The sequence below is a fragment of the Argiope bruennichi genome, chromosome 8 (genome assembly GCF_947563725.1).
Source record: "Argiope bruennichi chromosome 8, qqArgBrue1.1, whole genome shotgun sequence".
NCBI classification, from domain to species: domain Eukaryota; kingdom Metazoa; phylum Arthropoda; class Arachnida; order Araneae; family Araneidae; genus Argiope; species Argiope bruennichi.
Window position 1 is genome coordinate 4346701 of NC_079158.1, and position 27060 is coordinate 4373760.

A 27060-nucleotide genomic window follows, 5' to 3' on the forward strand; every position below is an offset into this window, starting at 1 on the left:
TAAAAGATTATTTTTATAATTTTAAAGCTCTTAATTATCAGTTCAACATTCATTATACTAAAAATTAATTTCAGACAAATAATACCATCTAGAAATTCATTGGAAAGATATTAATTTTTAAAATCGATGTTATTTGTTATTATGAATTATGAAATATACTAAAGAATTAGAAAATTATAAAAGGATATTAAACACTATTTGTTAGTGTAATCAGAGGATTTTTTTTAAACTGAAAATAAATAAAATATTATTAAGAATTTAGGAAACTATACAATCATTGTTGGAAATTCTTAAATATGTGAAAATTAAAATATGTTATAAATCTGATTGCAGTTTGTTTCAATCATTCTTATTAAAATCTAATACTTTATTGGTTTTGTTTTGAATTCTGTATTTTTCATAAAAAGATTATTTAAAGTGAATTATGTAAAAATAGGAATTAAAAAATTATTTGTAGTATAGGAATTAAAATGTTTGTTATTCTAGGTGGATATTAAATATATAGATTTATACATATTAGAATATTTAATATGACTACTTAGACTAGGGATCTAAACTTTAAGAAAGCTGGCAGATTTAGTATCATAATTTATGTACAGCATTGCAGTGATTGTTTCACGTTTGATTCAAAGATAAGGCTTAAAATTTTACTCTTCTTTAAAGCTAAAGTGAATGTTGTAAAAAAATAAAAAATAATAACTAGAAAATAATAAATGCAAACACTTTTATTAATGTGTTAAAAGAGAAAAATGTTTTTTTTGTTAATCCGAAATTTGGAAATAAAAATTGTAAAAGTGTGAGGTACAGAAAAAACTAGTGAAGACAATCAAGTCACAGTGAATATCAGAAGAAATAAAATTTTTAAGAAATCCAAACATTCATTATATAAAAATTAAAAACAAAACTTGATTATGGTTTCAATTAACTTAAAGTATTTAAATCTGATCCTCATTCTTTTACAAATGTTTTGATCTCCAGATTTTTATTTTTAAAAAAGTTTTTCTTTTTTAATGCAAAAAAATTAGTTTTTATCAGAATTGTTTACTTTAATGCATTTTATTTGATATGCTAAAGATTTGATTCGTTTCTAATATAAGGAAGTGGAAAGTTCTGAGAATTGACGGAACCATCTCAAAAATAGAAGAGCGTGAACGAAGAATTCAATTATTTCAAAATGATTCTTCATATGTGGTGTTTCTATTGACCACACAGGTAATTAAATATTTTATTGAATGTGACATTTTTTATAGTTTATAATTGGGTTTTATAGTGTGTTAAATTTGATAACTAAATTCTTTCTAATCATCTGATAAACTAGTCCTTTCTTTAAAAAATAAATTCATGTGCATATTCTCACTTAAGATTGTAAATAATTTAGGAGTTGTCTTATCACTTCAGAAACTAACATTGAATTGTTTTCACTCCACATTTTAAAAAATTGGACTTCATTCAAGGGTAATTGGTATATCTCTATTCTAGATAAAACCTTTTATTTTGATTACTAATATAAAACCTTTTATTTTGATTAAATTCATAAAATTCATCTTTTATAAATTTGCAAAATGTTTATAAATTCCTAAATATGTTCAAATGCATGGATTGTGTTTAAAAACATGTTTTATATTCAAATATGTTTTAAAAATCTAGTTTGAATATTTTATTTATTCTGGAGGGCTTAGTTTCAGTTTTACTCCAAGTGTATGATCACAAGAATTTTTCATTAAAAGTTCAATTTTACCAAAGCTGTGTCTAGCTTCTTTTTTTCTTTTCTTTTTGTTTCCCAATTCTTTGTTATAATAAATGCTGGTCATTTCTTATTTCTGTGTAACATTTTATTGACCTTGTATCTTTATATTTATTTAGGTTGGTGGAGTGGGCATTACTCTGACTGCAGCTGACAGAGTTATTATTTGTAAGTGTTAATCTTTTTATTATATAATTGGTTTTTTGTATGTCATATGTTAATTATCAGTGATGTTTAGTTACTTAGTGGTATCAATGAGAACTGTAGTTAATAATATACTATAGTGAGCAAAATTTAAGCAATTTTTCTTCATTTGCTGTAATTTTACTAATATAAAGACATGAAATTCATACTCTAGAGCCCCAATGTAAGATGTATTAGATCAATGACTGATAAAAGTTTAGAAGGGAGGGGGAATGAATACTATGCTTATGGGAAGGGATCAGGAAAAAGTTTTATTGCCAGAATAGATGTAGTGAAAAACAATGCCTAGATGAGAAGGAGAACAACAAACAGATAGTCTTCTGTAAGAAATATGAATTTCCCTAACCACAATGGTTGCATGCAAACATCTGTTCATGCTTAAAATAATATTATCTAATAATTTTTTTGAGGCAAGAAGCCCATTCCTCAATAGGTAAGGTTGCCACAGTGCTGGGAGAACGAGCACTGTAAGCAGGGAAATTTGAAAATTTCCTTAAAAACCAGGAAAGTACAATTTGAAAATTTTTTCTTAGTTTTCCCTTCTTCTATATAAAAATATCTCTAAACATTGCAAGAATAAAGAATTATAGTTCTAGCTCGAAAAACGAAATAGCACTATTCATGACTGTACAATCGTGGAAATTCATCCCTTCTTTACTATCTCTCTTTTTCCTGTATAGATCAGTCAAATTTTTTTTGAGAGAGGGTTTTTTTTCTATGAAATTCCCGGAGTGCAGCTCATGAGATGCACAAGACTGCTGTAACTGCATGAGAGAATAAATTTCCCTGGTGGGAATAGTAACATTCAATCTGCAGAAGCATTGCTTACTCACATGTATTTAGTCATAGTCATTCACATGTGAGTTTTTTTAATGGTTTCTTTATTAATGGATGGTGAGATTATTCAAAGTAGATATGAAATTTTTTTTTTAAGCAATGAGCTGCTCAAAATCCAAATTTAACAAGGATCCGGATTTAAAATTGGTGTAAATGTCAATCCTGACGTTTACTGAATGGGTTAGAGAATTTCAGCAAAATCCATTTGCTCTTCATTGTTTTGTAAAAGGATAATAAGCTTAAGTAGTATGGAAAAACAGGAACTTATTTATAATCATGGAAACAGGAAAACATACAAAACTGCATGCCAGTTCAAAAAGTCATCATTGATATCGGACTAAAAGGCATACAGGAAAAGGTGTCATTAAGTCTTAAAATGACAAATTTTATGTTCAAAACTAAGCAGGTTTCTAACTTTTTGTTTCAAGAAGAACCAGTTAAAACTGAAATTTTATGAGCATTACTTGTATCACATACGTTTACTGTTTGTGGATTAACCGAAAATGTACGTTTGGTCTTACAAAAATGTTGTATATTATTTCTTATGAATTAGCTCCATTTTTGAAACAATCTCTTAAGAAATCTTAAAGCAATAGAAAAAAAAATTACTATGCTTTGGAGAATCTTTAAATGTATTCCACAAAAATGCGAATGGATCTTATTGTAAGATACTAAATGTCAATCAACTAATAGTCTCCACAAGATATTGGAATTTAGTATTTTTAAGACATTTCACTGCTCAAAATTTTGAAAATTTTAAAGAAATTTTTGAAATTTTTTTACATACAGTTACTTTTACAAATTTCTATGAATGAACCAAATGTAAATTGGAAACTTTTAAAACATGTCAGAGAAGAACTTTCATTGGATCTAGCTACTTTTGGACTACACATAATCCTGGGAGCATTTCAGAATGGATATCTACTCAATGAAAAGTGGATTTTAATAATGTATAGTATATTTAAAAATAATCCAACTGAACTTGCTGATTTCCTGGAAGTTGCATGTTCTTCTGAATTTTCATTGAAGTTTTTTATATCTGTTGTTCAAAAATGTTAATGTCTGCGAACGTGCTGTAAAAGTTTTCGATGGCATAAAGAACTATATAGATTTCAATTTTTTAAAAATGATGGCTGAATCTCCCATGAACAATAATATGATAAATGCTTGTCAGGATAAATTGATTCTGGGAAAAATTAGCTTCCTTTATGTTGCTAAGATTTCTCAGCCATTTCCGAAAAAAATTGAGACATCCTAGACCGATAATATCTTTCTTGCATGAAAATCTTTTCATGTTTTTTAAATAGTTAATGAAAAATATTGTCAAATGAAGCATGAACGAAGAAGAAAAACATCAGCCTGCCTATTTTCGATTGAGATTAATAATGCTAAAACCCTGAGACTGAAAAAAAAAAAATATTACTGATATTGGAATAGTAATAACAACTTATTACTAGTGGTGTTACTGTAATTGAAAACAGACTATTTTTAGTAGAGTGTTTTATATCTGTGAAGAATACTATAAAAAACATTTGAACTTGTGTCCAAAATTTTGTTGTTTTAAAAGCTGCAAATCTATATTTATTGAAAAACTGTGCATTATTATGTAAAAAACAAACGTCTATTTGTATCCATTTCTTTATTGCAAGGCATAAATTTCTCCTGTCTGAAAAAAATCTCTGCAAAATCCAATTAGAAATTTTTCTGAAGAAAAAAAAAACTACAAATTATTTAATGAAAAAAATTCATGTAGATGGTTTCTATTCTAATATTTTTATGTCCAGAGAAATTCTTGAATTAAGATGAGTCATAAAAATAATTCTTGTGTTGTTACATGGTAGTGAAGCTGTGCAAAGTAGATTTAGAATCAAAAGGATATGCTTTCTCGGAATCTGAGTGTTAATTGATCTAAAAACTGTGTATAATGTCATACACTTTTTAGTGGTGTTTTTAATGACCTGATTCATAAAGATTTGCTTCAGTATGCTAATTTGCATATACGAATGAATATATTATGAAGTTTAGTTTAGAAAATTTATAGAAATTTAGAAAATGCAGAAAAGTGTTCAGGGGGAGGGGGGGGGGAAGTCCAACAAGTGCATTACAGAATTACAAATGAAATTGTTTCAAAAGAAAAAAAATGAAAATGATAATTGAATGAAACTGCAGAAATTGATGCTTAAATATATGAATTGGCCAAAATAAATAAAAAAAAAAGCTTGCTTTATAATTTTCTGTTATGTAATAATTAAATAGTAAATGCAAAAATGGCATAGCAAAAACATTATTTTGTGTTATTTACCTGAGTCCTAAATTTTGTATGAGTTCCAATTAAGGAGTATGAGAAGTGATCAATTCTCTCCAACAATATGAGAATTTTTTCTTTCTAAATTTTATGCAATAATTGAAAAAAAAATTACATGTAAATATAAATATTCTTTTAATATGCTACTATTTTGTGTAATGTTAAATTGTTGTGTGTGTGTGTGTGTGTGTGTGTGTGTGTGTGTGTGTGTGTGTTTACCCTTTCTTTTTCTACTTATTAAAATTATGCAGTATTGTTATTCCATTATAATTAAGACATCAATGCTGTTCGTGCATTTCCTCCTGCATTGTATATACATACAGAGAAAATACAGGGAATTTTTTTTCAGTGGAAACCCTAATAAGTAGCTGTATAAGTTGTTGGTTGTTCTGGGAGAATACTGTTGTGCCACAGATACCTCTACAAATATATTACATCAGGAAAGAGCATTGGACAGTCCATTCAGCATATGTCTCATCATTTTTCAGAAGCTCCTGAATAGGAAAATCCCTTTGTGGTCATTTGTTATTCCCCATAAACCTTAAATCTGTAATTCTGATACCTCAGAATGTATGCACATATAAAGAGGATAGCTTCATCATAATAATGATCTCTGTTGATGAGGCCTTTATCAAAAATTTGTTCTGTTCTTCTATTCATCATTATGCATTCCCACCAGGACATTGCAGCACTCTCGTTCCTTAATGTTAGTGGGATGAAAATGCGTCCCCCTGTTTTTCTGTATCATCTGGCATCCCAAATTGTTTGTATCGGTAAGAAGGGTATGATACCATAGAAAAAATAACCAGTCTTTGTGGTCAATACAATAATAAAGATACTGCCAATGGTGTACCATCGTAATATGTAACAAACTAGATGATGAGAAAATGATACACTTTCATGTAGTCATTTAGTTATGATTACCATCTTTTATCCAGTTACCATGTGCAAGTGCTAAGAAATGTTATCAGCTATCTGGTTCTGTCTCTTTTTACCAACATAGAAATATATCGGCCATCTCTTGTGCCATATCTTTCCTTGGCCTTTCATCAACCTTTCTTACAGCTTTACATGTACTCTGAATGCTTTCCAGGCACACAAAATAATACTTTTGCCAATCTAAGCTCTGGCAATTTCACAGAAGCTGTCCACATTTCTGTACATACACCAGATGGCAGAAAGTTTGAATTTAAATTTTAACTATGTAGCATCATAGCATTTGAGAAGTTCCTTCAGTTCTGAAAAACTTGTTGTGCACCAAATTTATAATGGATTCTTATTTAAATTTTTCTGGCTATTTTTTTGTCAATTAACTGTTTATTATTTCCCTTACTTTTATATTCTACATGCTTATTTTTAAAAAATGTACTCCTTCATCCCATTTTCTTATATTATTTATGGTATCACAGTTTTAATGTGATAGTATTATAATTTGTTAATTCATTGTTTTTGATCAAGCCATAATTGAGGCTGGTTTAGTCAAAACAATTTAGGTGCAGTAAAGTTGGTTAAATTAATATTTGAAACTTTAATGGGAAAGAAAGATTAAGCACCATATCTAATTTATTGCGTATATAATATTTTCTCTAAAAATTTTCATTTTTCCCCCCCTTTAGGACATTGAATTATTAACGAAGAAAGCAAAATTAAAATTGACTAATTATGGAGAAAGGACGTCTAAAGCCTAACTTCCATTACTGTTATGATTTTAAGCTTTACTGGCACTCTTTTATTTAAAAGAAAGAATTATTTATTATATATATATAATATTTCTTTTTCTGTCTTTTCTTTTTTTGAAAACCAAACCGATTGCATCACGTATTGTAAAAATGAAAATATGAGTTTTGAGTTAAATTTTATTGCTAATATTTTCTTAAAACTTTTTAAAAACTAAGCATTATGAATATAGATGTTTTGCTATATTCTTCATATGGATGACTTGAAATGAACATTATTGCGAATATTTTGTTACTGTTTTCTTTTTTTATTTTGCAACTTTTTATTAAAATTTCCTATACATCAAATTCCCTATATTAGTAAAATGTTCCATAATTTAAAAATAATATAACATAAGAAAAAAAAATTTCAATTATCTCTCTCTCTCTCCATTTTTTTATGAAATAATCAAATGCCAATCTTTTATTTGCTTTTTGCTAGTAACAGTTTGCTGTAACAATAACCAAATATTGATTTTGATAATATTATATAAATTTAATTATGATGAAAGTTTGGAATTAATTTTGAAATTTTAATATGGCATTATTATTTGCTCCGAAGCTTCTTTAATTAAATAAAAGAGCACTTATAACATATATATAATATAGGATTATATATAGGATAAATTATATAACCTGATGACTGAGTAATGCATTATTTTAGAACAGGAAATTTTTGAAATCATCTTTTAGAAAAGTGTCAAGACCATTTAATTATTAATCAATGATATTATAACCTATGTATTTATTTATTTTTTAGATGATCCTAGTTGGAACCCTGCAACAGATGCTCAAGCTGTTGATCGTGTTTACAGAATTGGTCAGCAAAAAAATGTTATTGTATACCGACTCATCACATGTGGTACAGTAGAAGAAAAGATTTATCGCCGTCAGGTGTTTAAAGATTCTATCACAAAACAAGCTACTTGTTCATCTGATCCTTACAGGTAAAATTTCAAATCGAATTCAAAGGAGACTTGTTTTAATTTTCTAAATGACAAATGTTTGTATTTTATCTGATAACCCAGAATAATTTTGAATACCATATCAATTATCAATACCATAATTAATTGAAATATTTCTCTGAACCATTTTGTATAATATTGAATTTATATATTGAAAATTACTAGGAAAACCAAAGAATCAGACCCTTAGCATCAATTATTGAGTCCATTCTATTAATTATATGAAAGCCTATGATTCCTAGATATGTCATCAATGGTTGCTTTTATTTTACCACTTATTTTGAGAAAAGGTTTAGAAACGTGATATTCTTTAAAAAGGAAAAGGAGAAAACTATAGTAGAGTTGCTCACTCTCATTTAACTACTTTCAAAATTATTTATTCTGTGCGGAAATTCATGACTGTAATAAAATGCCCACACCCACCTTCCAATTTGGGATTTCAAAAGCAGTTAAAAAAAATTGCTTTTTAAGATTCAGAAAAAATATATATTGTTACAAATGTGTAATTTTGCTCTCCAGCACAAATAATGTCACCATAAGAAAGACTGATTTACAGGCATCCGTTTGGATGCTGCTGGATCCCGAACCAGTGATCCTAGAGCTTGGCGACAAAATGAATAATGTTCGAAACTTCGAGAATTTTGTCGATCCGTCCGTTAGGAACGGAGATACGCCTGATTGGTCTAGAAGCTTCTAGTCACGCCCAGGGACTATAAAAGGTCGGCACTCTTAAGCTGCATGCGTCGTCGTGGGTCGTCATTGCGAATTGAAGCATAGCAACGAGTCTTCCAAAGAATAGCGAAGCAACGGCGAATTATCAGCGTTGTGTGGAGCGACTGCTGAACTGCTGTGTGCCGAATCATGTTTTCAACTGTGGAAGCAGCGTCGTATATTGTGTGTAGCAAGTTGTGAGAAGTGGTGAGTCGGCAGAAGTGAGAAAAGACAGCGAGAAGTTCAGCCGTTGGAGAGACGAAGCTCCGATGAACCTCTCTCCTGCTGGATTCTGTTTGGCCGCTTCGTGTACTGTGGACGATTACTACTTGTGGGCTACTGTCTACTGTGGTGTGCTGTCCTGTGTCTGTCTGGTGTAAATATTTGTCTTCTGTGTACTCGTTGTCTTTGTATTAGTGTCTTCGTGTAAATAAACGTCGTTGTTTTTCTACTGGGGCCTGCTGATTGTGTGTTCTCTTCACCATACACCCACTATCAAGCGAACCCGACGGCGGTGAAAATCCATAACAATTTGGTGTCAGAAGTGGGGTAGTGTTTAACAGTGTATGATGCTTTCGAGATCCCGAGCGAAATGTCTGGAAAAGTGGATCTGAGCATTTTGTTAGGCGAATTAAATAAAATGCCGGAAGAAAATCCAACTGCACAAGAGAAAATGCTGGAAGATATTGAAGCTGGACAAGAGAAATTTTTACAAGAAATGAAAGCCAGACAAGAAGAAATGAAGAGTGAATTAAAGAAAGAAATTTTAGAAGATAAAGGTAATAAAACCGAAGAAGTTGAAGAAAGCAGTGAGAGCCAAGTGGAAAGTAGAAAAGACTGAAGATCAGTGTATCTGAAAAGGAACTTAGCCATCCGGAGGATGAACCGAAGTTCAATAAGGAAAGGTACAAACAGGGAGACTGTCAAATAATTGCAGAGCTGAAACATTCTTCTCCGAATGAATCCTCTGAAGTGGAATCGAAGGAGCACACAACACTTGGGGATGGGGAAGATGAACTCTGAACGGGTCTGTTAGTGGCGACCCGTGCTCGATGCTTATGGATGCAGGAGTTCATGCGAACCTGTTTGGATTAGATTCGTACCAGAGATTAAAGGGACAATTCCTCTGCAAACCTCATGATATCTCCGTGCATAGTGATACATGAAGACTACGTGGCTGGAATCGCTGATCCCTGTAGTCACGGCCTCGATTTCCTCCAAAAATTCGGCCTTGCTGTGGATTTTCCAAGGAGAGTCACGCAGACAGGAGCCGAGGAATCTCCTGTGTATCCGGACAAGTTGCATCGTCGCAAAAGAACCCTTCCAGCAAAGGCTGATGAACTCTTCAGAAGATCCTGTGTTGAGAGCGGCGGACAATTCTCGGGTGTCGAGAATGGACCGGGAAGAGATGGGCGTATTCCCGTGAAAGTTTTGATGTCTCTGGCTTTCAAGTGGACTCCGGAGGGCACTCTTGGACCATCCTGATATTCGGTTGGTTCGATGGAAGAATTTCGAAATGACCAACCGACCAGCCTGGCTAGAATTGCATTATAAAGAAACGAATCAAGTCTGGATAGAACGACGAAGAGGTATGATGTCAAAGGCAATGATAAGGTTCGGACGGATCTTTAGCTGTCGCGAATTTAGTGGATGATGTCATCTTCGAAAGTGCTTAAGTCGCCCAACGCCTGATCAAAGATTGTTTACAGAGATTATTGCACCAGCTCTTGGATTGGAGTGGACTTGCTCCGCCTGTTTGGATTAGATTCGTACTTGCTCTCCACTTGGACTTGCTCTCCACTCCAAGGACTGCCGGGACGTCAGTCCTTGGAGTGGAGAGCAATGTTACAAACGTGTAATTTTGCTCTCCAACACGAATAGTATCACCATAAGAAAGATTGATTTACAGACATCCGTATTAAATGCTGCCGGATCCCAGAGCTTGGCGACAAAATGGATAATGCTCGAAACTTTGAGAATTTGGTCGATCTGTCCATTAGGAACCAAGATACGCCTGATTGGTCTAGAAGCTTCTATCCCCGCCTTCCGGGAACTATAAAAGGCCATCACTCTCTCGTCTTCCAGAGAACGGAGAAGCAACGGCGAATTACCAGTGTTGTGTGGAGCGGGTACTGAATTGCTGTGTGCTAAATCAATTTGTCTACTGTGGAGGCAGCGTCGTATATTGTGTCTAATACCAGTTGTGAGAAGTAGTGAGTCGGCAACTAATGCGAGAGAAGTTCAGCCATTGGAGAGACCGTAGAGCGAAGCTCCAATGAACCCCTCTCCTGCGGGATTCTGTGTGGACGATTACTACGTGTGGGCTACTGTCTGCTGTGGTGTGCTACTGTGTGCTGTCCTGTGTTCGTCTCGGCTGTAAATATTTGTCTTCTGTGTACTCGTCGTCTTTGTATTAGTGTCTTCGAGTAAATAAACGTCGTTGTTTTCTGCCGAGACCTGCTGATTGTGTGTTTTCTTCACCATACATCTACTATCAAGCTAACCCGGTGACGGTGAAAATCCGTAACAATATGAAAATTTCATTAATCTACTGCTAAGTATGGAGGTGCAATAAAGAAGTATTTGGTAAATTAATAAAAGTATTTCGAAAAATTAATAAAATTTCAAAATTGGGTTAAATATAAATTTTTTTTGAAGTTTTGGTCTCATTTGCTGGAAAATGATAACAAAATTGATAACAAAAATCTAATTATAGAGTAAATGAAAAGCATTCAATTCAAAATATTATAAGAAAATATTTTAGGGCTACTTTTTACTGTCTTTTATTATTATTATTGTTTTATAATCCTGTGTTAAAGCATGTTACAGTAATTTAGATGGGAAAAAAACCCAATTAAATTGGAACCAAAACTTTTAAATCTCTCTCTCTCTCTCTCTTCAGTCCTGAGGTACACATATGTGTACCTGCAATTATTTTCATTTTTCTTATCCTTTAAAGTTAAATTTTGACGAAACAATACATGCATTTCAACATCTATGAATGTAGCTTCCATTTTGCATCAATAAATAGCACTACAGCTCGATATTTTTTTCATATCCTTCGCTATTAATTAGAGACGTAATGAAAATGGCGTTGAACAGAAAACACAGCAAATATAAGTACATTTTTTAATATTTGTTTTTAAAATAAACGCTTGTATATTTTTTTTATAAAATACTAAGTGTCTGGTTAAAGTCATTACCAAATTATATCTTGTTATCTCTAATAGAATCGGTGAAAATACAAATTTAACTAAGGTACACATATGTGTACCTCGGGCGTTTTCACGCCCGTTTCCTGAACTGCTTGCGCTTCATTGCGCTGTTTATCTTTTAAGCGCTTGTTTTCAAATTGTCATTTCTTGTCCTTGAATATATTGTATATCTTTTTTATAATAAATAATTCTTATGTTCTATAATGTAATAAAATATAAATTTAAAAATATTTATTTTTTAACTTGAGTAAGAAATTTAATTTTATAGCTATCTTGTAGTCAGTAATTAATATTTCAAACCGACATCATGTATGGAATATGCGGAATTTTATAAGCTAACAATAATTTTTTTCGCATCAAGTGGCTTTAACTCAAAAGGAGGTTTTTGAACTTTTACGAAAAAGTGATTTTTGGGGAAGCAATAGAATCTCTCATGTATCGAAAATAATGAAACCTGGCAAATAGGATGAATGGGTCACAGACGATAGTCAAATGTGCTTTGTCAAGTGGAAAGATAATAAATCTGTGACTATTATCCACATGTATAGGTAATGAGTTAATTGTGATAGGCAGAAGACAGACAAAATAATTGAAACGAAAAGTTGATATAAAGTAATCTGCTATTGTAAAAGCATATAATATGGGAGGCATCGACCATTATTTTGCATATTCCCGGTATGCAGTAATTACAAAAAATGACCGACGCGAGCATTCACGCATTTTGTAGATTTAGTAGTTGTCAACTGCTTGATATACTGTAAAATGGTGGCAAAGCGACAAGCTGAGCTGTCAGGAATGAAGCCGAAAATGTCATGACTCTATTGCAATTTCAAATGCATATAATTCAGTCCTTGTTGTAATATAAGGGAATTCTCCTCATCAGCAAGAAAGGAAACCAAGAATAAGTAAAAAATTATCTTTTAATGAAAACAAATTAATAGAAGAAGGGTCATTAAATGATGGAAATGCAATTACAAGACCATTGGAGAATTCATTACCACCCTCTGGTGAAAATACCTCTAAAAGAGCAAGAAAAATTGTCCCTTCCCAATTTAAAAGAAATAAGGCCAGATATGTCAGGCCATCTGCAATATTACATGGACGATAAGTATGTATCAAAATGCAGGTATCCAGGATGTAACTGTAAGAAAAGAGTCAAATGGTCAAATTGCAATATCTACTTACGTAATATTTTTTTTAAATGAAATTTCATTCAAAATAAAGTTTAATAGATTATTAATATAATAAATTTTGTATTTTTCCCCCATTTATAAGGCCTTAGAATAAGAAAAGTATAGCTATTAAGTAACCAATATTTTTTTTTTTTCGTCGAGGATGCTTTAACTTGCTTAAAACTTGAGGTACACATATGTGTACCTTAAAATTATGGGACTTAAAATTGTTTGATCAGCAAATATTTTTTCCCACAAACTATTGAGATGTAACAAAGGTAAAAGATCTTGAAATCAAATTTTTAAACCAGTTTTAAAAAATCGGGACTGAAGAGGATATAATATGTAATGATATTTTAATTCTAATTTCAATTTAATTAATTTCCAAGATTTTATCTTAATTTAGCCCATAGTAAGTTCATTCTCAAATATTCTCTTATTTCGTGATTCAATTCCACTTTTTCTACTTAATTAATTCAAGAGTAGATTTGTAAAATTGCTGAATGCTCTAAAAACCTCACATTCCCATGCTCCGCAAGAAGGGAAAGACAAATGTCCAGTAAGCACATTCTTTTTAAAAGAACCCTGTGTTTTTCTTAGCGAAAATCCCTATCGAAATCTCATTATATATTAGCACTATGAAGAAATATTTTCCCTATCAATTTCTCAGGTTATATAAGACCAGGGATAAAATGTCCAAGAGCTTTTTCCTCATTCCTCTCTGTGTTGTGTGTCTGCGCCTTCTTGTAAATGCCTGCTTCTCCAAAATGAAATAAAACGATGTCACACAATCGAAAGTCTTTTCACTGTCTTCAAACATGCATTCTGCTTAATATAAAATAATGCTTACACACACACTAAAGGGTTGTACCATGGCCGGTGATTGCCTCTTAAGACTTGACCACAGTTCCCATCAGAGTTGCTGTCACAGACGTCTGTCATTCAAGTTTTTCCGTGTGCCTTCGGGTGAGTCGGAGTAGTCAGTCGATGATATGCTATTTGTTTTGATTTTTGCATATGTTCTTTTACTATGTTATCTTTCTAAAAAGTTATTTTCCTGTGTGGAAAGAATTTTGTTTCATTTATTAGCTTGAAGTTTATTATTCATTTACTTATGTTTTTATAAAAAAAAAAAAAAAAAATTCTTATATATATTATGTTGAAATATATTTGTCTTAAAAGAAGAAAAAAATTATCAATCAGTGTTATTACAAATTACATCTAAATCTAAACATTTTTTTATATAAATTAAATTTTTTTATATAATTTTTGAAAAGATTTCTTGGAACCCATAACCAAATATGCTTATTAATACTGGTATGGTTCTCATATAGAATATGGAACATTGGAGGAAATGTTACATATTCTTTAGATTGACAAATGTTACATATTCTTTTGATTGATAGATTATGCTTTTGGGATTCAATAGCAAATAATCCAACCATGTATTCCATTATATGTTGAATTTTTAAAACAATTATGTATAACATTCAACTTCCTACCCAAATGAAATATCTGACTAAAATTAATATGGTACAGGATAATCCAGAAATTATTTTTGCTAATTTAACTGCTTGTAAAATAGAATTTCTTTTTTTTAACACCGGAGACTTTGTTCTCCATTGTAAGTTCTGGAATTGCATGATGAATTCGCAATAATATTTAAGAATTATTTTGTCATCATTATCCTTGCTGATAATTTTTTGGAAAAAATTTAATTTCTGTCTTGTGTAAATATGATTTATTTTTTTTATTTAAAGGTATTTCTCAAAACAAGAATTACGTGAACTTTTTACATTTGAGAACCCTTATCATTCAGCAACTCAAGTCCAGTTATCCCAAATGCATTCCTATCAACGTCTTACAGACATTCAATTAGATGCACACATTGCCTTCCTTCATTCTCTGAATATTTTTGGAATAAGTGACCATGATCTCATGTTTTCAAAAGAAATCGAGGATAATGCTGAAGATAATGAAGAAACAGCTGTTTCGCATGATTATATTAAAAAGCAGGTACTAAAAAATTGTCATTTCTTTCCAGTTTAAAAAATGAAATTTGTTATTATTCCAATTCTTAAAAACAAATATGCATTCAGTTTTTAAATAATTCTCTGTGAGCAAATTCCCTTAAAGTTAGATTCCTAACTCTTTATTCAAACTAACTAATTTCACTTTCTCCACCTTTTAAACCATTTACTTCATTCCATTTTTCTTTTAAATAATTTCAGATATTTTAAATTACAAAATATAGAAGAAAAAAAGTTGTAATGTTTTTTCACTTCATGTAACTATTAATCTTTTCATTGGAGGTTTTTCTCACTTTATTTAATTCTTTTTCTAGTTGGCTCAAATAAATTATAATAAAAAAAATGATGTTCTGTTAAATGCTGGCATATTTTTTAGTGATTAGAAATACAAGTGATACCATGTAACTTTGAAATAATTTTGTTTTCCATTTCTATCATAAAATAAATTTTGTGGGCAATTATGATATTACAAGAGAATTTCTTGAATTCATTCCTTATTAAATATTTTTACATATAGAAAAATTTTGCATTTTTAATGAATTGAGATTATTATGAATGATATAGTTACTATATTGTAAAAAAGCAGGACATATTAATTTTAAAACTTAATTTATTTTATATACAAATCTCCAAACAGTATTTTTGTATTTATTGCAAGTTTGATAATTATTTAAAATGGTGATAAACAACTGTAGTGTATATTTTGGTTAACCTCAATAATAAGTTGCTTTGATCTGCAGCCAATAAGTTTCAGAGTAAAAACTAAACGTTATAGTTATGTTCCAGGTTCTTATGTATCTGTAAGAACAATTGAACGCAATTATAAAAGTTATTGCTTGTTATATTTGTTGCTTTGACTATTTTGAATGCAAATGACCAAATATTATTAATTCGTAGGTGCAGAATTCGATTATAAAAATTTATGATTTAATTTTAGTTTTCAAAATTAAATGTCCTGTCTGGTAAATCCTATGGTTTTATTTTATTTCATATCTATGGTGTTTAAGTTTCTGTTCTTTATCCTCTTATTCATATTCATAAGTTATAATTTCTATTAAAAAATTTTCCTAGTAACCTATGATAGAAAAGCAGTTGCCAGATTTCAACATTAATTAGAGATGGTGAAATCCGACATTATAGATATTTGAAAAATGTACTTGCATTATTTTCTTCGATTTGTTTGCAGGTGATTGTATTGAGGCCATACTGTTTGACTATAATCTTGAGAATTTTTCTTATGTATGCAGATAATTCAGTTTTCTTTGCAAGAGTGAATAATAACTTAATTTGTAAAAATGACCTACAAAACTACACTTTGATTGAAAATGCGCTGAAAAGGTATGTTGCAACTATTGCGCACAGGAGTTCCACAATCCTTAAAAACTACTGGAATTTTATTTTGCTGTTTTTCAGTGCTCCTGAAAAATACATAACTCTTAGTTTGATCTTTGAAAAACAGGCCAAATGTACATTTATTTATTTTGGAGAGAAAAGAGAAAAACTAGTTATAAACTTTATTTTGCCTTGAGTTATTTATCAACAGAAAAAACATCTTGATATGGAATACTGTCAGTCATCAGTCTTTTGTTCCTGGAAATAGCAGATAGGATTACCATCACATCTGCCAAGAAATCTTCAAAGATATAGCATCTGGAGATAAAACTAATAAATCCTTCATTCTGCATTTACTGTTCATAATTGCATAACCGAAGTGATCTTTAAACTGAGTGCTGTGTTATATTAAAAAAATTTGTGTGTAAAAAAAACCTCACACTTCTTACAAGAAATGTTTCAGGCAATAAAGTTTCTGAAAAGTGTGTTTCTCTTATGTGCGTGTGTGTGCTCCCATGGTCTAATAAAATGCTCTTATTTAATTTCATATAGTGTTGTTCTCTATATTAAAAGTTTTTTATTTGACTAATACAATCTAATGTTGAATGAAGTAAGCAATGTCTTTTCAAATGCAGCAAGCAAAATTGGATGCTCTGTTTTGAAACAACAAAAATGAGGAAGTTAAACCAGATGTGTGACTTCAACTTTTATGGGCCATAACCAAAGATATTTTATAAAAATTTCATTATCCTGTTGAAAAATCGGTTTTGAGAAATATTTTTTATCTTATCTATATAGACAATCTGCCAATAAATTGTTTTAATTATTGAATTAGGAAATACAAAAAGAATTTTCAATATTAGTAATAAATTTAGATAGTCGTTATTTGTAAGTTGTCAAAAATTTAGTTACACATAGTGTAATAGTATTCAAATGTTGACTGTTTTTTATCTACTGTTTATTTTATATGGAAAGATTTGCCAGTGTGAAGAGAAGGTTACTTAAAATTTCTAGAACTTGATTTAAATATATGTTATTTTAGCCATATGACTAAAATTTGCAACTATTGCTGAGGAAGCTGTCAAAATATGGGATAGTTTGTTATATACTAAAAAGGGCAACTTTCCTACATTAAAATAAAAAGAATAGACATACTATTTTTTTTTTTTTTTTTTTTTTTTTTAATATCATCAGGGGTGTTTGTGCTCCGGGGAAACCCCGGAATTCCGGGGATTTTGAACTTCGATACCCGGAAATTCCGGGGATCGTCGTTCAAAAGGAAGTAGGAATAATAATGAATTATTTATTTTGATCTGGGTAATTTTGTTTGCTTTGAAAGCAGAAAACGAAAGGTCAGTGTGTGTGGTGAAAACTTTTCCTTTCTTTCTCCAAAGGCAGTGATAATGCGTGAAAAGGGGGAAAAAAACTTCTTTTTTGTTCTTTCCTTATTGCGAGTTATGACTCATTCCCCCGGTTCTCGGACATTCTCTTCTGGATTCTTTTCGGCAAGTAGGCGCGGCAGAAAAAAAAGGGAGAGACTTCGTTCGACCAGATGTGCGATAACGTGACTCTGGGTTCAAAGGTCTTATCTCTCCTGGCGTGGCGCCAATAAGTAGAGAAGGGGGATTTTTGGCCGTATTAGCTATTTGTCATTGATCGCTTCGCAACTTTTTTTTCTCCGTTGTGTAAAATTTTCGTTTAATTTATTGATGCACGTGTAAATTTTTCGTTTCGCTTATTGAAATATTTTTTTAATTTATGTACGCAAGAGAATTTCACTGTGAAATTTCAGCATATGAAATAGAAATTACCCCTTAAAAATTCATATCTAATTAGTTTTACAGCATTAGATCCAGAGCTAAGAGGTAAAACCAGTACAATATTAGTTTTTGAAAAATTATCATCTTTTGTCCCATATTTTTAGTGATAATGAAAAGTCAAAAGTAGAAGCTGAAATAAGGTTATACCAGAGTGATATTGATATCACCAAAGAAATGCTCTACACATCTGATGAAAGTGGAAATCAAGTCAAGTGTACAATTGATAAATTTTGGTCCAAAGTTTTTAATTTAAAAGATGATTTCACAAATGATTATAAGTATACTACATTGGCTAAATTGGTCAAAGCCTGCCTTAGCTGCTTCCATGGCCCATTAGTGGAAAGTGCATTCAACTTAATGGATACACTTGTCACTGACTATAGAACCTCTCTTAAGATTGATTCTCTAGATGCAGTGCAGACTATTAAATATGATTTAATGGCTTCTAAAGAAACCTCATGTGAAAAATATGGCTCAAAAAATCCAATGACTGATCCAATTCACAAAGATCTCTTACTGAATATGAACAGAAGTTGGAAAACATATCAAGAGGACTTAAAAACATGTATTTCAGATGAGTCACCTATAAAAGTCTCTGAAAAACCTTCTACATTAGCAGAAAAGCAAACTGCTTCTACCTCTGCATGTGCTGTTCTCAAGGAAATTTCTTCAACTGTAAATGAGGAAAATAAAAGTCAACCTTCCTGCAATTATGAAGTTCACCACAAAAGAAAGACAAGCCTACAAACATCAGAAAATAAAAAAAAGCAGCAGAAATTAGATAATTTTTTTTAAAAGAATTAATTCAGGTAATTTAAAATATTTGCATAAAATGTAGTAGTTTATATGTTTGAAAATTTATGGTTATTAATTTTGCAAAAAAAGTAATTCATTGAACTTTTATAATTAGGTCATTCAATACTTCATAATTGTAATTTTTCATTTCTCCCCCCCCCCCCCTTCTCGAAACTCCAAAATGCTGGTAGTAAGTCCGTAAAAGTTTCAGGGAATTTTTTGGGGTCCCACAAACACCCCTGAATATCTCTGAATTTATAGATTATAAATGGGGAGGGCATTGTTGTTGATTAACTTTTCTGAACCATAAATGGTATATTGTTGTAATGAATCTTTTTAAATTAAATAATTTATTAGATTTTTTTTTTAGTTCTTGGTTCAGTTGTGTGAAGCATATGGAATTGATAATGAACTCATTTCATAGAAAAATTTGCTAACAAATACAGGATTTGTAGTTTTTTATTCCATAATTTTAGATATATGTATTACTTATTATTTTGTATAGAGGAATTTTTAAGTATAATCCTGCATTGTGTTTCAGGTTGCTGCTGCTCAGATGTTAATCCAGACCGAAGCATCTGTCATTGCAGAGGGCATTCGTCTGGCAGGTACATTCTCTCGGCCTTTATCTGAGCATATTCATGTTTCCAAGAAGAACACTGACACAGGTATTTTTTATTTTATTGTTACTTTCAGTCCATATCTGCAAAATACTTGCATTTGCTGTCGCAGATTGAAATGACATTTCCTAAAATATTCAGATTTAAACAAATAGATTAAAATTTTTGTTTTCTTTTTGTTAGCAATTTTATTATTTATTTAAATTTAGCTAAATAAAAATTCTTTTTTTGTGTGTGTAATATAGATACACACTATGCTTCATTTCCTCATTTTAAAATTTGTATTTAAATATTTATTTCATTTTCCCTATAGTATTTTTAAATGTTAAAAATTGGAATTAGTGCTTTGATCATTTTCTACTCTTTGTTTATTTGTGGACACTGCAAATTTTTTATATTTATTATTCTTGATATGTATATGTAGAAAAAACACAATTTGAAAATAAGAACATTATTATTATAATTTTTTACCTTCTAAAAATTGATTGTATGTACACAATAAATTGTAGACCAACTGTTTTATACAAAGAAACTTTAAAACCTTCCCAGATTTACTGATATGTTAGCAATTCTTTCCACAATATGTGCTGTTTGCTAAATTACTGAGGCCAAATTGTATTTTGACATGGAAAAAGTGCATAATAGCAATTTATTGAATTTGTGCATTACATTTGTTGCATTTTGCACTCAGCCATTTTGCTAGATAAGGGATGGTTAGGAGTGGAGTTCCAATAATTGGTTTTTCATATTTAAATTAAAAAGTTTTTTTTTAATTTTAAAATGTTTTTATAAAATTAGTGGCTTAATGTAATGATGCCTTTAGGTCGAGTCTAAAGATAATGTATTGTTAATGTATAAGCTATTCTGCTTAGCCTAAAGCTGTTAAACTTGGTACATATATACTTAGAAAAAGGGGATTGTACACCTCGGAGCAACTTATTCAAAACAAAATAGCAACAACAAAAAAATTCAATTATATACCAATTTTTGTGCATTATAATTTTTTTTTCTTTTTTGCTTCACTATTTTTAATCCACATGATTGCCACTGCTCTGGAAGAACCGAGAAAATACAGGGAATTTAAAAATCATCGAAAAAACAGAGAAATTTCAACAAAATTAATAACTGGGAAAGTATAGGATATTTAAAGTTAATTAATTAATCCAAAAACCACACCATTCGTGAGCGTGTAATTGCAGAAACTCGTTCCTTTTCTGCAAGATTCTCAAATTGTAGCTAATGAGCATGTATGAGACTGCTTGAATTATATGACAGAATAGAATAAATTTCTCTAGCAGAAAGGGCAATATTCAATCTGAGGAGGCATCTTAGTGGGGTTTAGTCACGCACATGTGAATTTATTAATTGGCTTGTTTACTTTTTGAGAAATAGTGAGCTTATTCAGATAGATTAGAAAAATTTTTAAAAAATAATGTGCTGCTCAAAATTTATATTTAACACAGACTGGACGGACAAAAATGCCGATTCTGACTTGCTGCGTGGGTTAGAGAAATTCCGTAAAGTCCATTTGCTACTGCACACTTTGTAAGAAGATAGTCTTAAATGATATGGGAAAACCGGCACTTACTAATCATGCCAAACATGAAGAACATACGAAACTACGTGCCAGTTGAAAAAAGTGATAATTGATTTTGCTCTTTGTATCTAAAAGGAATACAGAAGATGACACATCAAGGTCGAAAATGATAAATTTAATTTCCAAAAAGTTCAAAATAAGTTGATTTCGCACTTTTTAGTTCAGAAACAATAATTTAAAATTGAACTTTTGTGGTCATTAAGATTTGTTGCATCACATTCACCCCATAATGCTTTCAATGACATTTCAGAAATATGCTCGCTGATAGTAAAATAGCAAAAAAAAAAAAAAAAAGATGTGGATTAGCTCATTTTTTTAAACAATATTTTAAATCTTTAAAGAAGAAAAATTTGTAAAATGCTTTGATGAAAGCATTTTACAAATACAAATTTTTTTGTAAAACCACATTTTACAAAAATGCTAATTTGAATCTTATTGTAAGCTATTAGTATAAATCAACAAATAGAATCTCCACAAGGTATTAGAATTTTATATTTCTAAAGCCTACCCCTGCTCGAGAATTGTTTGAGAATCTTAAAGTAGATATATCAAGTTTGGACATGCAATTACTGTTATAAATTAGTAGTATGGATGAATTAAATGTAAATTTAAAAAATGTTCAACTTGCCAAAGAAATTTCATGCAGAAATTTACTCTAAAATTTTAGATTTAGGTACTTTAGAGTGTATATAATCCATTGAAAATTTCAGTATGGACATAACTTTTTTGGATGGAAAGTGGTTGTGTTACTCTTAGAATAATGTATATAATATTTAAAGATAGTTCAACTTGGAATGCTGATTTCCTGGAAGGTGCAGGGTCTTCTAAATTTCCATTAAATTTTGCTCTCTTCACTGGTTAGAAAATATGTTTTTGCGAATGTGCTCTAAAAGTTATTGACAACATAAAAAAATACAGGGTGGTTACAAGACAGTGTGATCCACAGTAGCACCTAATGTTTCCTGCTGAATTTCTGGGACATGTCTAGTAATGCTATTTTTTAAAGCAACAACAGAGTTAGGTTTGTCCTTGTAGATATCCACACAGCGAAAAATGCAAGGATTCAAATAAGATGAACTAGGTGGCCATGCATTTTTGAAACATCTGCAGACTATACGATCTTCACTAAAAGTTCGGTGAAGTAGTTGTTTAACACAATGGGCAATATGAGGTGGTGCTCCATCTTGCATGCATATTGTTGAATCGGGGCAGTTTCTGTCTTGCAAAGCAGGGATCACATTACTTTCTAAAATTTGAGTGTAACTAGTGATTTATGGTTCAGCAAACTAGCTCTGTCCTGTTAGTGTAAGAATTTTGAAAAAAATGGACCAATATTAAAGTCAGCAGTCATACCATACCAAACTGTAATAAACATTGGATAAGCATCATATCCTACAGTTTTGGTTGTTGACTTGTCCGGATAAAATAAAATGCTCTTCATCAGTCCACAAAATCTTTTGAATCCATAATTCATCTTCATCAATTTTGAATGATGTTGGCAAAATCGATTATTTGTCGGGGATCGCCTTTTTGCAAGTGATGCAAAATTTTAATTTTGTACGGATAGCGCAATTGTGTGGCACAAGACTTTGCGTACAGTCGCCCATGGTTTTGATAAAGACCTTGTTACACTTCTAGTGCCTACAGGTCGCTGATCCACTAACCTTGAATCAATTGCTTCCCTAATATCTTCCACAACTTTGTGATTCACAGATCTTCTTCCTCTAGTTTCAGGGAGCACTCCAAATTCTCTTGTAGCTTCAAATTTATTAATCCTTTTCTTTAAGCCATTTACAGACATCGGTCTTTTTCTCAAATCTTTAAGGTGGCAATATTATTTCAAAGCAGCACTATAATTGCTATTATTTTGGTAATAACATTTTACTAATGGAGTATGTTCTATCTAGGGGTTGCAATACCGGACCAAAATTTCAATACCAGTATTCGGTATTTTTAAAATCTTAATACCGGTATTAGAAATTTTAGAAAAAGAAGAAAAAAAAACAGATGTTTCTTTGTTTTATTTGCCAGTTTTGTTAGAGAGTGTAAATATCACAAAAAATAATTTGTAACTTATAAATTATAACAGTATATAATCACAAAAAAGTTAAGGAACGTCTTATTTATTTAAATCGCAAAAAAGTGTAAATATCACTATTCAGTCTGTGGTACTATTACAAATTTTTGAAATGTGATCTTTAAAAAACATAATGCATCAATTGTATTGTCATTAAGCCTGAGAAGTAATTTTATGTAAAAATTACCAGCTGTCGAAAACGCTCTTTCGGCATCTACGCTAGCTGGTGGTACTGTTAGCAATGCGCGATATATTTTTTTCAAGTATTTACCTCTAAATCCCTCATCTTCAAATAAATCGATTTATTGTTCGGATGGTTTTGGATATAGCTGATTTCTGTATTGTATTTTGGTTTGTTGAAATTTTTTTTATTTATCGCTAATTCTAATTTTTGTTCAAGAGACAATTCCTTTTCACTATCGACAGTAGTGACATCATAATCTTCGATAATTGAACCGAATTCTTCTGAATGTGGATAAAAAATTTTAAGAAAATTTACTCTAAACTTAATCAGATTTGAATTGGTTATTTTCTTTTCTTCTTTTTCATTTTCATTTTTTAAATCTTTTTAATTATGTAAATATCATAAGACATTTTCTATTTCGGTGTGCCTTTCTTCTGTGCTATTTTCCAATGTAATATATAATTCTTCAGATAGTGATGTGTGCTGTTCTTTCAGTGACTCCAACATGAAATTTATTGTTGCATTAGCTGTTAATAAATTAAAATCTCTCCGACATAATGCCTCAATAGTCAGTTTTATTAGAAGTAGAGCTGATACAGTTCTGGATATTAAGTCGAATTCACTATCTGAAAAATTAATTTGCAGGTTTAAGTCGATTATTGCTTTTTGGATTGGATTTCTCAGTTTCAAAAATCGTTCCATCATTAGGAGTAAACTGTTCCAACTTGTTTTAGAATCTAATATTACCATATATTCTGTTTTATTTTCAGTTAGTATATATTTTAGTAATATATCCTTTTTTTATAGGGGAACGTTGAAATATCTTAACAATTTTTCGAACTTTATAAATTATAGGAAGCAATTCTTGATAGGTTAATATTTCATCCTCATTGGCAATATCTTCTTCAATAATTACATTGTTATTATCTTCATTGTCAATATCACTCTTACTCTTGCTCTCTTCAATGTCGGAATCCGAAGTTTCTATATCCACAGTATTTGGATTCTTCTGTTTTTTTATTTTTTGGGTATAATACATCTATTATTCCTAATTGAATTCCATGTGCATAGCACAACTGTTGATTTGCAACAATCAACTTTCCTACTTTTTTCATAATTGTTGCAACATCAGTTGTTATGGATACAATATTTTCTTTCAGGGATAATCAATGTTTCGCTAATTTAGATTTAAGCCATTAATTAGCTAATTAATTTTGCCCGTTAGGGTGACATAAAAACAAAAACGTATACTATTTTGCTATGTTCATGATCCCTGAACATATATTGGAGACAATTTTAAAATTTTCTAGTAAATACCGAAAAACCGGTATTTAAACTTGTGAATACCGGTATTACAAAATTGTACAAATGGCTCAAAATACTGGTATTCAGTATACCGGTATTGCAATCCCTAGCTCTATCGTTGACAAAGTCATTGCCATAGCTTAAAGATGCATAACTTTTATCATCATAATGATTTTAAAATTGAATTGGTTTCATTTTGACCATAGTACAGAGCAAAAACAATGTTTTAATAATCTACAGCAACATCTATTGGAAAAAATAAACTAAATTTTTTTTTATTGTGTTATTCATTTTCCCATGTTGTAAATATGACATATACCAAATTTCTCCAACTTGCTAGGTACCAAGTAGGTTTTCTTTTACAATCCTTCAAACACTTGTACTTTATTTATAACCACCCTGTATATATATTTCAATAGATAAAGTTTGACTGGATCTGTCACGAGTGATAATGTTATAAATCTTCATCCAGATAAATTGATTCTGGCTAAAATTAGCTTCTTCTATTGTATTGCTATTACTCTTTACCCATTTCTTGAAAAATTTCAGACATCTGAACCAATGGTGCCTTTTTTTATATGAAAATCTTTTCATTCTTGTTAAACAGTTAATGAAAAATATTGTTAAACAAAGCATAATTGAAGAAGCAAAAAAAATTATTCATCTTATTTTTTATAGATCTAGATGATCTTAAAAAATAAAGACTGGCAAAAAATACCAATACTGGAAATGAACTACAAGCTGCTTTATTACTAGTTAGGGCTACTGAAGCTAAAACAAAAGGCTGTTTAACAAAACCTTTTATGTTTGTGAAAAATATTGTAAAAGACATTTGAATGCATGTCCAAAAATTTTGCTGTTTTATCTTGTTTAAATCTACATTTATTGAAAAACAATGTATTATTATGTAAAAAATAAATGGTTGATTTGCAACTTTTTTATTTCAAAACACAAATTTCCCCAGCATGTTCAGAATGTGCAAAGATCCAATTTGAAATTTAGCTGAAAAAAGTGAATATAAAGAATGGCTTGATTTATTTAATGAAAAAATTCCTGAAGATTATTTCTATTTTAATATTTTGAAATCAGAATAATATCCTGACTGTTTTTTAATTGTAAAAATAATTCTTGTATTCTCACATGGCCACGTGGCTGTGAAAACCTGTGAAATGTGAATTTAATATCAACTACGATGTGCATGTTAAAAATCTGAAAGAAGATTCTTTAATTCTTCTAAGAACTGTGTATGATATGATGAACTTTTGAAATCGGAACATTTAAAATATCTCTATAAAAGCTATTTTTCAGTATATTAAATGAGCATGTGCAAAGTATCATGAAGCTTTAGATAATTAGAAAAAAGTTCAGGGAAAAGAAAAGTTTAGCAAACACAAAGAAGCAATACAAATAAAATTGTTGAAAAGAAAAAAAAATTAAACTAATGACTGAAAAATCTGTTGAATTTGTAGAAATTGATGTCCAAATATAGGAATTGGCAAAAAATAAATAAATAAAAGTACTAATTTTGTTTTGTAATGTTTTTTTGTTAAGTGATTATTAAATGATTTGTATCATGATAACAAAAAGGTTTTGTTTTATTTCACCCGAGTCCTGAATTTTGTGCGACTTAAAATTAAAGAGCGTGAGAGATAATATATTCCCTTTTTCTGTTGATATAATTGAAATATTTTCAGTTATGTTCTCTGATAGTGAAATAGCTTAAAAAAAACTCCATGATGGCTGAAAAATCTACAGAAATTAATGCCAAATATATGAATTGACAAAAATGAATAAATAAAAAAGTAATCTTGCTTTGTAATGTTTTGTTAAGTAATTAAAAATTGTTTATATCATGATAATAAAAATATGTGTTTTATTTCATCCAAGTCCTTAATTTTGCATGACTTACAATTAAAAAGCATGAAAGGTTATCAGTATCCCCCTCCCCTTCTAATGTGTTAATTTGCTTAAATTGAGGTAATAAATAAAGATTTTAAAAAATTCTGTATGTAAATATAAACATTTTTTTAATATACTATTATTTCAAGTAAGGTTAAATTGTTGCTTCTTTTCCTTCATTAAAACTATGGAGTATTGTTACTCCATTATAACTAGCACATGAATGCTGTTTGTGTATTTCCTCTTGTATTACATATACTTATTGTAATTAGGGTTAGTTGTGATTTCGAAGTGTTAGAAAAATAATTTTATTTACTTTTAAACTTAAGAAATTAAACAATTTATTTGAACTGCAAGCTTCACCGAGGCGAATGTGAGAGCATTCTGAAGAAAAAGGAGAGAATAACTTTTTAGAAGCATCATGCATTTCAATACCTGGATGATGGGCAGAGCTTAGTTACGTCCCACACCGCCTTGACGGAGCCTGTTGTTTAGACTCATATTGATATATGATTTATGATAGGCCTTCACTA

At 30.4% G+C, this 27060-nt stretch overlaps 1 protein-coding gene across 3 annotated transcripts in view; it reads left to right on the top strand.

The window, feature by feature from the left end:
- LOC129980537 (DNA excision repair protein ERCC-6-like) overlaps nt 1–27060 on the top strand; it is a 120904-nt gene that overhangs the window by 80670 nt on the left and 13174 nt on the right. For all 3 annotated transcript variants that reach the window (XM_056090878.1, XM_056090876.1, XM_056090877.1), the window contains 5 exons: nt 1098–1212; nt 1864–1912; nt 7566–7752; nt 14629–14884; nt 19387–19513. In XM_056090878.1, coding sequence (XP_055946853.1) covers nt 1098–1212; nt 1864–1912; nt 7566–7752; nt 14629–14884; nt 19387–19513 — 734 coding nt within the window. The remainder of the gene's footprint in view (nt 1–1097; nt 1213–1863; nt 1913–7565; nt 7753–14628; nt 14885–19386; nt 19514–27060) is intronic.